The sequence below is a fragment of the Microtus pennsylvanicus genome, chromosome 6 (genome assembly GCF_037038515.1).
Source record: "Microtus pennsylvanicus isolate mMicPen1 chromosome 6, mMicPen1.hap1, whole genome shotgun sequence".
NCBI lineage: Eukaryota > Metazoa > Chordata > Mammalia > Rodentia > Cricetidae > Microtus > Microtus pennsylvanicus.
The window spans coordinates 25,211,298-25,223,868 of record NC_134584.1 but is presented as its reverse complement, the minus strand read 5'-3'; the positions used below and the strand labels follow the sequence as shown (position 1 = coordinate 25,223,868).

At 47.7% G+C, this 12,571-nt stretch overlaps 1 protein-coding gene across 5 annotated transcripts in view; it reads right to left on the bottom strand.

The window, feature by feature from the left end:
• Positions 1-246: 246 nt before the first annotated feature.
• Positions 247-12,571, bottom strand: part of Pdzd2 (PDZ domain containing 2) — a 356,084-nt gene continuing 343,759 nt past the window's right edge. For all 5 annotated transcript variants that reach the window (XM_075975855.1, XM_075975857.1, XM_075975858.1 and 2 more), the window contains 5 exons: positions 12,386-12,503; positions 10,335-10,436; positions 9,159-9,429; positions 6,712-6,846; positions 247-2,810 (listed from right to left, as the gene is read on the bottom strand). In XM_075975855.1, coding sequence (XP_075831970.1) covers positions 2,647-2,810; positions 6,712-6,846; positions 9,159-9,429; positions 10,335-10,436; positions 12,386-12,503 — 790 coding nt within the window. In that variant the 3' untranslated portion in view covers positions 247-2,646. The remainder of the gene's footprint in view (positions 2,811-6,711; positions 6,847-9,158; positions 9,430-10,334; positions 10,437-12,385; positions 12,504-12,571) is intronic.

Genomic DNA, 12,571 nt, shown 5'->3' with positions numbered 1-12,571 from the left:
GTGCAGCAAGTCCTAGGCCTGTGGGGAAGCGTGTGGGAAGAAGTGACCAGGAATTTGTGACAGCCAGCCAGATACAGATGTAAACAGATGTTAGAGGTATGCTGCATTGAGGCTGGATTCTGTGTAGCCATGCAAACGCGCAGCTAACCAAGGACCCCTGCCTCTTTTTACCAGTGTAGGGGATAATAAGGTAATGGCACATTTTCAAAAACTTGGTATTACTCATTATGTAATAATGAGGCAAAATCAAGTAGTAAGCAGTGTTTATTTTTTGAAAATTACTTAAAAAATTGTTTACAGAGATGTGGATTTACATAACTGGTGGCAACATTTTTAAATGTACAGGCCATTTCATATTATTGCACTTACTCTTTGATATATAAGGCATTTTATTTTACATAAATAAAGAATAATGTATAATGTACAACAGGCGCGGTGCCAATTAAGTCAACCATACAATCCAATGCAATGCAATGTGAGGGAGGGCGGAAATGAAACCCCACCTACTTTTGAGCCATCATAGAATTTTCTTACAACTACGATTTATGTCTTGACACATTTTACCCTCATAGTTCACTGTGAATGACTGACCACTTTAAAAAAAAACAAACAGGTTTAGAACAATACCATTAGTGTTCACGCAGGAAGTGTGGGGCTTTATTAGACTAACTAGCAGTACTAGTCATGCCTTGAACACTGAAGACAGATAGCTTTCCAGCTCAGGGTCGAAGGCAGGCTAGCATTGGCTTTGTCCCTTACCTTCCCACTGTTAGCCAGCCAGATGCCTGGTGATGTACAGAGTGGTAAGCCAGAGGTCCTCCTTGTATAATAAAGCGAGGAGCTCTGGAAACACTCAGACCATTCCATCGCTCTAGAAAGTCCTATCTGATCACAAAGGACTGGACTTGACTTATTAATTAATAGGCATGACTGTAAAGGAGTGGAGGCAAAAAGAAAAAAGTTTATCGTGCTGACTTCAAATTATCATTCAAGTAAGAAAGCTGAAACTGACCCCAGAGACTAACAACTTAGCATGCACCTTGCACTGACGTCTTATAGTATCCTACTTGTAACTGTAATGAAAAGTAGATGCTAAATCAGCTTTTCTAGCTAACTCTTTGTGAAACCTGCTGAAAATGAGCCGGTTATTTTGTGCCCATCTGAGGACCCTCTGGGTGTACTCTACAGGTGGCCAGCAGGGATGGGCTCAGGAAAACATGATGTACAAAGGCAACAGCTCAGCACCTCAGTGATTTTTATTTTCTTCCCTAGACCCAGCTGTGGTTAAAGAAACAAAATCGTAGCATCATGCATGTGGGGTTGTTGACAAATGCATGTTTCCACCCAGACCCTCAGGACCCAGCACTGGGTGGCACCCTCTGAGGATCGGATGGGAAGCACTGTACAGTCCTTTTCCTTGAGAGGGACTCACCCTGGTTTTCCATTTTCCTCTTTGTTTGGTAAGTGAAGCTGGTGAGGCTTTGGGATTTCAGAAAATCGGGTCAACGCAGAGGCAGAAAGCCAGCTTTGTGAGGAGGGAGGGCTGCGGAGAGGCCCAAGGCAGCCAGAGGTGTTTCATAAACCTTGAGTCAGAATGGTCTGCAGGACCCCAGTTTTGGCAAGAGCAAAATTTGCAAAATGGTAAACACCAAAATAGCAAAAAGTTGAGCCGTTGCAGAGCTCTGTCAGGGAAGAGAGCCGGACCACAGACTCTGTGCTGCTGTAGGTCTGGTGGGGGAAAGGAACAAAACCAACAGGGAACTCTCCATAGAGGATGCACAGAAGAAACTCCGTTAGGACCACAGACTACATTTGCAAGATGAAGGATTAAACTCTCAACTGCCTTTAAGGTGGTGTGCGTGTGTGTGGGCACAGAAACACACTATTTTGCCTGCTCTTGTGTTGACCAGTCTTGAATTCAAACATACACTCAAGTTTGAAAACTAGATGCAAGGTGCTTTCAGGCTAGAACTCCCTCCTCCCGAGCAGGGAAGTTCTCAGCTATTTATTGCAATTCATCGGAACTGTCACTCTGTAACAGCCTTATGACTTACACTCTCATAAACAGAAAATGACCAGAACCTCCCAGTCCACATCATACATTACGTTCATTAAAAAATAGCACTTTTTAAAATCGTCATCTTTTTCACTGTTGCATAATTCCTGAGCTCTGCCTAACAATTAGGTCATAAATTCATTTTCTTTTAAGTCTCTCATTTTCAGGGTAACATACATAGACCCATAGCTCTGCCTTCCACTGCATGTATGTACCTAAAAGCACTATGTCATTTACTTACAAAATTATATAAATCTACATACATACATCATTTTAGCTGGGGCATGTGTGTTACCCTTCTGGTCCCCACTCACCAGGATTGCTGCTGGGAGAGGTGGCAAGAAGGATGCAAAGGTGTAGCTAGGTGTTCTAGAAGAACAGATGAGCTCTTGATCCACTGCAAATGTGTGTGTGTGTGTAGGGGGGGGCAGGGGCAGGGGCAGGCACTGAACGAAATGACACTCCCCAGACTCGGTGGTCCAGGCTTACATAAAGTACAGTCGTGGATATCTGTATCAGCTGTGTATTGATTCCAGAGCCCATCCGTCCTTAAAAGAAGTGAGTCTGGGGGAGGGGATTCTGGCTAAGACTCACGGATTCCTGTGCTTTCTAATCACTAGCTGCACAGGCCCTTCTGGAACAGACTTCATAATATTCCAGGCATCAAAGTGCACCAGCCCAACCAAAGGCTTCCCGTTAATAGCAAGGATTTCGTCGCCAGCTTCTATTGTTCCGGCTTGTTCCGCTGCGCCACCTGCCAGAACAAATGCAGAAAAAACTGTTAGCACCTGCATCCTTAAAACGAGGCATCTAAGAGTTTAAATGGGAAAGATGTTGTTCCTGTAGTCTTAGGAGAGGGCACTACCCCCCCCCCCCCATGAGTTAATATAAAGTAACCTTGGAGCACATTTTTCCTCATATAAACAAGCCTACAACTGGCAAAGGGAAGATAACGGATTTACTCAAATGGAGTATCCACACTATAAAGAACCACACATCACCTTTTTGCTATCAGGACACCGCCATCATGGGTCACATGCAGGATCCAGGGAAGGGTTCTGCCCTACTCCAGTGCATCTCCACCTGGATGAAGTTGATGTCTAACTACATGAAGGAACAGATTTATAAACTGGCCAAGAAAGGTCACAAATTGGTGTGATCCTGAGGGACTCATGATGTTGCACAAATCCTTAAGTCCAAAAGACTTGCCTTTGTTCTTCTCTTTATTTATCTTTAATTATCTGCCCTTTAATTAAGAAAGGAGTTGTGCTGGGTGGTGGTGGTACACGCCTTTAATTCCAGCACTTGGGTGGCAGAGGCAGGAGGATCTGTGAGTTTGAGGCCAGCCTACTCTACAGAGTGAGTTCCAGGACAGGCTCCAATGCTACACAGAAAAACCCTGTCTCGAAAAACAAAATGCAGTCATTGTTCACAAGCATCCTGGGACACAGAAAGGATAAGGATGCTAAATTCTGCCTGATTTGGATAGAGAGTAACATTTAGGATAGAGTGGCATTTACCAGCCAGCATGTTATAAGACTAAGTAGGACTTCCCACTCCGATATGAATCATTCTCAGCCTCTGCAATACTGGAAGTCTTGTGTACTCAAACAGTAAAATCTCTTTAAAAAACAAACAAACCGGTAACACAGAGTTGGCAAAGGAAGCCAAGAACTAAAGCATCAACTTCTGACAAGCTCGTGATTATGCAGAATCTCGGCTGGGGCTGGGGCTGTGTCAGGCTCTGAGCACCAGTGGTTGAAGAGCTGCTCATCAGGTCATGGGGACTGTGGTGCTAGCTTATCTGATGGCTCACCTCCATGCAGAGCTTCCCACCTCCCCATGTTTCTACATTCCACAGCTTTGTGGAAGTTAGAGCACACTTAGGGGCTTTCAGAAGACAATCTTAAACTTGCCTCCATTTCCTCCCTGCTATGGAATAGCTAAATCACGCCGAGGAAGAAATGTCACCATTGAAAGAAAACGGAAGTATGAGAGGAAAAAAAGTTGACTTTCTTAGAAACTTCAGGTCTCAAAAGACTGAGCAGATATATATTTCTGAAAGCCATCTTAGGTCTTTAGGGCTGGCAAGATTGCTCAGTGGGTAAAGGTGACCAACTGAGAAAGTTGTGCTCTAACCGCCATGGTAAAATGTTACAGAAAGGTGCTGGAGAGATGTCTCAGCAGTTAAGCATCTTGCTGTTGCCCTTCTAGAGGCCCCAAATTCAGACTCAAGTTTACTTTCCAGCACCCATGTCTGGTGGCTTACACCCACCAGAAAGAGGAGCTTCAGGGTTTCCAGCATCGTCTTGTGGCCTCTGCACGTGGATAGTGATGTGCACACACGGACACACACCCACACCAAATCTGATGAGGATACAGCCGGCAACAGAAAGGACTAGAGACATGCCCATCTGTCGGGTTGGCGAGGTTCTCTGGGAGATGGCCCACGGTATGTTTTAGTCCCATCCTGTATGCCCTTCACCGCTTTGTCTATAGCTGGGACTCAGCGAGGCACCCGCAGTGACAGGAATCCAGGAGGGCAGAATATAGAACACGTTCTCACTTGGGCTTAAGGCACCGGCCGACTGAATGTAATGATCGATCACTGTTTTCTGGTGGAAGCTTCAGAAGACGGGAAAGCCAGAGATTGTTTTAAAAATGGGGAGGGCCAAGCTCAAGGTGCCAGCAGATGTAGACTTCAGGGACTGCCCAGCTGCTGCCCTGCCTTTAGTATCTAACGGGCTCTCAGTGTGAGTTCTGCTGGCAGCAGATGCCCTGGTGCCCTCTTCCCTGGGAGTTGTTGCCTGTGAGTACTCCTACAGGCCACTGGCTTCCTGCTTCCTTCTGCTCTGTCAGTTTAATGGGTGGATGAGCATGGGGGTTTCCTCCAGCCTTGTACTGCTAAGCCTCTATAGTACATATAACAGGTTGACTCCAGATTCACGCCTGTTTTCTGCATGTGTGTGGGACTGTGAGCTATCAAGCAAGCTGTCTTGCTTCTAGTTCACCGTTAGGGCACAAGCCCCAGTCTTTCCCATCACTAGGTACCTACATCCACCGTCCACAGAACAGGTGTTCAGCTCCTGTCCTTCGTGGCCTGTAAGCTTCAGTTCTGACTGTGCATTTCTGGGCCCCACAGGGCAGCTCACCACCAGGGGCTCATTGCTCCTTCGCATGGAAATTTGATTTTGTTTTTAGGTGGGGTCTTGCTCTGTATCCCTGGCTGGCTGGCCTACAACTCCCTGTATATAGTCTAGGCTGGCCTCAGACTTGCCACAGCTCCTTCTGCCTCCTGAGTGCTGGGCCTGCAGGCATGAGCCACTAGACCCAGCTGGAGATGTTTTACAGCTATTCTCCTAAGATGTAACACATTCATTGTTCATATGTATTTGGCTGTGACTGAACAGAGCTAGGACAAAATGTGACAGGTTCAGGGAAGGAACGGGGATGGTCTTGGTGCAGGAAGGTGGGTCTGAGATGGCCTTGTGACCAGATCATGGAAGTTCTGCACCCACAGAGAAATTTTAGAAAGGAGCAGCCCAACAACTTGGGCCAGCATTCCCTGCTTATTTTTGTCCTGTGGCTTCTGGGGGTTGCATAAGCTGGTAGTTTTCGCCTTCTTATTTTGTTAATTTTTTTTCCTTTTTGTTTTTTTCAAGACAATATTTCTCTGTGTAGCCTCGGCTGTCCAGGAATTCTTTCTGTAGACTAGGCTGGCCTTGAACTCAAGATATTCACAGGTGTGTGTCACCACCGCCCAGCTACCTACTTTATTTTTTTTTTTTAAAGCACAGCTCATACCAATACTATGTGTCTGGAGTAGAGAGAGGTTTCAGGAGATCACAAGTTCAGAAACTATCAAAGCAGATCAGGGAGGCAGAAGCAGGTGGATCTCTATGAGTTTCAGGCCAGCTAGGGGCTATGTAGTGAGACCCTGTCTGCTTTTTGTTCTTTTTTCAAAGACATACACCAAACCAATCGATCTTAAGAACAAGCAGTCTCATGACTTAATCACTTTCTTGTATCTTCTAACTATAAATTTCTGGTCTATTTGTGTGTATGTGCTGATATGAGCTATACCATTATGTAACTTCTGATTGTTTAGAATGAACGCAGGTGTGAGGGCCAGAGTTAGATTTCCAGAACCTGCAGAAGAGCTGGGCATGTGTACGAATCACCTGTAATCCCAGCACTCTGAAGGCAGACCTCAGCTGGTGAGCACAGGGCCCAGAGACCCTGTCTCAGTAAATAAAGTGGAGGGCAATTGAGGGAGATACTTGATAGCAGCTGTGGGCCTTCACATGTGCATACACACAAACGTGCAAAAAACAATAACAGTAGAATCTCCCCAGCCCAAACAATTTCCCAAGGTCATAAAATGAGAATTTCAAGTTGATGAAGAAACTATTAAATACCGTTTACCCCTCCCCCTCTTTTTTTGCAGTCTAGTATTTGAACTCACTGGATTGTTGGTTGATATTCGGTGCTCTTGCTGGCGTATCTGATGATAATGCTCACCTTGGCACCTACCCGGGCCTTGGGAGTTTTAATACACGCACAATACAACTCATCGTTACAGAAAGCACCGCAGGCTTTGGAAGCAGTTCGGTCCTCACACAGAAGGGATGGGTTTCCATGGAGATATACTTTACCTTTGTACACCCTTTTAATTAGCAGGGGCCCATCTCCAGACACGGATGACTTCCCTCCATCCAGACTCAGCCCCAGCCCCGCTGAGGTTTTCAGCACTTCCACACACAGAGCATCGTGAGCAGCTCCGTTTCTCCCTGCGGGAAGGACATTTGTCATGATAAAACGACAGGCAGCATGCTCAACATGTCACCTGTCTAATGCCCCCCAAAACGCATTGCCTGCCCCGGGCACTGTGGACTCTGGTCACCCCGAGTCTTGTCTGCTGGGAATTGTGTACCATCTTTGATCCCGGCATCAGGCTGACCCCTCCCCCCCAGGAGGGAGCGCCCTCCTGTGAATCCTGTCTTACTGGATTCACATCCTCTGCTTTCTTGTATCCCGCAAGTGCAGAGAATGCTTTCTCTCCCAGGCAGAAATGCCCGGGAGACAAACCGCTCTTGGCAAGTCTCGCATTCTGGTAGCACACATCCCGGTGAGGATGGAAGCCACACTCAGTGAATCAAATTCGATTTCCTGCCAACCCTGGCTACCATAGCAACAGAATGTCACCATCTGCTATTGAAAACAGAGGCATGGGAGTGCCCGACTCATGAGAGAGACTGGCATAATTGGGAAGCTCCCTGGAACTGGGTAGGGCTTCCTTCCTTGCCCTGTGCCCTTTGTGCCTCTATGAGAGGAAGCTCAGCATCCCTGGGGTGTGTTTGCCTCCCTCACACTGGCATCCTTCATTGGCATCTGGCTCTTGTTGGGGCAAGAAGGGGGGATGTTTCCATGGTGATATGAACTCTATGGCTTGTTTGGAAGGGCTAGGCTGGGGACTGAATAGGAACTGTACATTTGCCTTTTAGTTCCCTTAAGTCTGTACTGAGGAGTTGAACGGAAAGGTATACTCAGCTGCTTGGAAGGCAGTAGAGGGACCACGAATAGATGAAGCTGCTTCCCTAATATAAACCTTAGGATTACAGTTGGACAGACCTCACTGTCAGCTCCTTATTGCAGTTTGATACCAATCCGTGTGGCCTAATTTGTTAATACTGGGAGTGGTATTTATGCTTGTTTGTTTTTGAGACAGGGTCTCTCTCTCTAGTCTCTGTGGTTATCCTGGAACTTCCTCTGCAGACCAGACTGGCCTTGAACTCAGAGATCTGCCTACCTCTGCTTTCCAAGTACTGGGATTAAAGGCATGCACCACTGCGAGTGGTATAATTTTTTTAATGGGTAACTTGCTGCTAAAAGGGGGGAAGGAGGCTTTCAGAATGGGTACCACCTTGGGCTCTCTCCTGGAGTCACCTGCAGCATTGCAGATGTACTCATGCCTGGTCCCTGCTCCCCAGAATTCTTGGTTCAGTAGAGCAGGGGAGTTTCTGGTCATCAGGGTTTTGAGCAGCTATCCGGGTGCCTCCCCTGTCTAGATAGGCCTATATCAGAGAGATCCTTATCAGTCTGGCATGGGCTAACTGCAGAGTGGGGGAAGGTTGCAATGGAATACAGAAATAGCAATAAGTGGAAGCCCCCAAGGTGGAACACTGCAGTCTGGTTCAGGCTAGATGCACAGACATGCCCCAGGAATCTTGGATTTCAGTGACAGTGGACAGTCATCTGTAACTGAACTCAACGTGGCTCACATTCTGGAAGCCATCAGGACTGAATGCTCAGTGTTTCCTTGGACAAGCGGAATTCCCCCTGGATGCACCAAGCGGCTTAGATGGTGCCAGCCTGGATAGAGGTGAGCATGGCCATGACTGGGGTGTCTCCCTAGACTGGGTAGGACCGCAGCTCTGAGGATAGGTGACCACGCAGGACTGGAATACCGAGAACAGCGTGTTCTGCAGAAGCATCTGGACAGGACTGTTTGTGTATTTAACAGAATCAAACTTAGAGCATTTCCAAAAAGGCTTTACGGATAGCTCATGCCACATCGAGGCCAAATTGAGCAGAGAAATCTGGTCAACCTTGACTCTCAGGATGGATACTAAGAAGAAACAAAGACCTGCCTGCCTTGAGATGGGGGCTACCTGCCCTCTAGAAAGATGGTGGGAGAGGATGCTGAGGGAGTCTGCGGGGCTCCTCTGACGGCTGGAGAGCCTAGGCTTGGAACAGAGTTAGTAGTGTGGATGGTGCCAGGGAGGCTGTTCTGAGCCAGGGTGGACAGTGCAAAGGGGGCCTATTCTGAGCCTCTCCTAAGCTCTGGGCACATAAAGGCAACAGTCTCTATCTTTAAACACAGAAACACGCTCACCCCTTCATCTCCCTATAGTCCGCTAAAAACAGGAGACAGTGCCAACTGATGTTTCTCAAGGATTCACCATGTTCAGAAATCTCTCCTTCCACACTGAATTCCCTGTTACGAAGGCTGCTATTTTATCTTCTAGTACAGTCTGGTCCTGGAACAGTCTGCTCTATCAGCCAGCTGTACCCGCCCTGCTCACTATCTGTGGAGACTTACCAGCTCCCGGCTCCAGTGGCAAGGTCTTTCTGGGGAGTGGACCCTTTCCACCCGAGGAGGGAGGCTCCTGCCTGAGAGAGGGCGTAGGCTGCTCATTCCCTTTCTTGACGATCAGGAGGGCGTGTTTGTGTAGCTGGGCCTGGTGTAGAACCTTTGCAACCTCACTGTGGGCTAAACCAGCTAAGGAAGTGCCATTGATGGAGAGAAGGCAATCCCCTCGGCTCAGGGTCCCTTCCTGAGAAGCCACACCCTGAGAAAACACCCTGTGGACCTAGGACAGAAAGGAAAAGACAAATCACAAAACTGATAGTGAGAGGGTAGCTGCAAACCCAGTCAAGGAGCTAGTCCTCACTTTACCAGTGAGCACAGTGAGCAGGGTGGAATTACAAATCTTTGTAGCAGCCTGACCCAGGTGTCCACAGGGATAAGACCTGGGCTTGCCCATTAAAAATGGCCTCAAGGTCGCCGAGTGCTACAATGTTACAATTTGCAAGCATGGGGCACTTGACTCTTTTCTATTGCATAACCATAAAATTGCTACAATATAGCATTATGCTGACATATATTGCATTTGAACTACACATCAAGTTAGCTTTGGGTAAAAACACTGGAAACACTGCACTATTTTCTCCTGTTGAGCCCAGACCTCAGGGTCCCCCCAAAACCACAACCACCATGGAGTTCATACTCGTATATAAAAGCAAAGAGCCTTTATTTAAGCTTGGACTCTTCACTCGTCAGACTCAGCAGCAGAAAGTACCAAGCCCAGTTTATCATAGTAGAAGTTGGGGTGAGGGGATTTCTAGGGTTCAGGACCCTGATTGGCTAACATTGGTCTAGGGGTCTTGGCAAAAGGGGAATAGGTGATTCCTGGGCTCAGGGACATCTGGCCATCTTATCTAATCTTGGCTAATGGTCGGACATCAGGTCCTACCCTTTAGATGCTGGCCCTCCCTGGGTGGTGTCAGCTTATGGCTTTTCCTGGAACCTGGTGCTGCCTGCCTTGGCAGTAGTGAGCCTGGGGCTCCACATTGCCCTGATCCCACATTCCCATGCTCCCGTTTTCATGATGGTAGAAGGGACCAAAACTCAGATCTCTGACTGGAATGTGTGTTCTAATCAAATTCTGCTGCTTACCGAGGAATATTCCAAGAGCCTTGTAGCATGACTGCTTACCATGACTGATTTTGGCTCCATGTCTGCCCCTCCTGCCACACTGAATCCAAGACCTGAGCCTTCTTTTTTATTCAAGACTATGAAGCAAGTGTCTTCATTGTTCTGGTGAAGAGAAAGAAGACAGTTTACTGTGCATTCCTTGTACGTACAAGCACTCTACAACGGGAGCCACACTCCCCAGGTCCACAATCGTTAGCAAACCTGGGCTTCAAAATAAGTACCAAGAGCCAGGATAAAGGCCCATTGCAGCCATGTTTTATACACCAGTGTGCCCATATTTGGTTATTGAATTGCAGGTACAATTCATATTTGTCATTAAACAAAGTATTTTGAAATTTGACTTCACCCCCGTTTTAGACATGATCCATTAACATTTTAAAGCTCTACAGTGCTCGGTTTTTCATGAAGCAATCACCAAAGGCTTCAAAGATAGCCTCAAGCTAACGAACTTTGAGGACTGGGCAAAAAGGGAGCCAAAAACCACTCGTGGGTTCAGTTGATCAGGAAATCTGATGGATGAGTGTTTAGTTCTATTGGTAAATCCTGAAGACTTGGGCACCTTCAGCCAACCTGGACCAGTGCATAGAAAGGTGACCCTGACCTCTATGCTTTCTCAACAAACACAGCTGCACACATGTGGCTTAGTGAGTGGTCTTTGCAGTTTCTGGATGGTAGTCTGATGCTGGGACACGGACACTCTTCCTAGAGCAGGGACAGTGCACCTTAAAATGGGCATGCTGTCATCAAAACTTGTTTATTTAAATTATTTTTTGCAGGGGTATTTGGAGAAACAAATATACTAGTGGCTGATGGTCAGGGCCGATTTTGCCTGAGAAACTTGGGACAGCATTGGGAAGCCAGATAAACAGCGTCCTCCCACCAAAGCTTGAGTGTGTGGTAGCCAGAAAAGCAACCTGGAATTTTGACCTCTCTGATCTTTCATGGACCACCAGAAGGCCCCAGGGTATTGGTTTGCGCAGTTCTGGTGTTAGCCCCTGCGTCCCACGCTCCGTGGGATAAGCAGAGAAGTGCCGCTGGCATGGACGGAGGGGAGGGGGACAGGGAAAGAAGACCACATTTGATGACCCACCAATGGTCCTCAACACCAAATCGCACTCTTGTCCAGGGTGTCAGACCAATAGCGGGGCCTGGCGTTGGGTCTGCACCCAAAGCACTGCTTTGCCTCTGCCTTCTGAGAGTACATCTTATGTCCCTGTCTGGTTGAGGCTTTCTTGTGTCCTTGTGCACTGTATCTGCTTCAACACCTTTGGAGCAAAGACGGCCTGGCAGGAATGAGACAATGTCTCAGAGTGAGACTGTGGCTCATGACACATGCCTGCCAGTGAGGGAGGTAGCAAGACGATGGCTAAAGCTGTCCACCCCACCAAGGGTCTCGACTGTATGTACCTGAACCAATCGGCTGAGAATCTGAATGGAGAGGGAACTAGCAGGTATTTGTTTCCGATTACCCCCACTTCCCTTCCCCATCTCCTCCCCATCCTGGTCCATTAGAAGGTAAGGCTGCCCCTTAACGGAGAAACTCCAGATGGTGCCAGGTGGCGGGGCGGGTAATTGCCTTCATAGTGTTTGCAGATGCCATTAGTAACCCAGCATGTTATCAGTCATTTCTATTCGCTTTTTTTCTCTACACGTGTTCACCTGTCGAGGTTCAATTTCTTACTACCCCAAGAGGAGCTCTAGGTGGGAACTCATGCTGTCTTTCCTTACTCCTCACTGTCACACAGGGCCTGGGGTTTAGCAGCTCTTCAGGGCCCAAGTGAGACTATAGCAGTGTGAGCCTTTTACCAGCAGGTGGCTCCCCTTCCTAGTTTATGGCCACACTGGAAAGGACGGAGGTACACAGAAGTACACAGTGGTTTAGCATTTCCCCTGCAAACTCGTCCATGGGGTGGAAAGGCTGCCGAACAGTGCTGCAGGGGACACCTCCATCGCAGCAAGGTGCAGCCCCTCCAGCGCAGCAAACAGACTGAGCCCAGCATCTGCCCCCATGGCCCCAGCGGCGCTGCCCTGCCGTTCCAGTGTCCACTCACCTCTGATTGTGCCTTCGCTTCCTGAATGAGCGTGAAAATGGTGGATTTTGAGCCCACTGATGATAAAACAGCCTGTATTTTCTGCTGGTCCCCCGCTGAGGCGAGGAGTTGGTCCAGACTAAGTGAAAAACACATTTGAAGAAGGTTGAAAGGAAAATAACCTGTTCATTTCCTGAGGACTTCCTG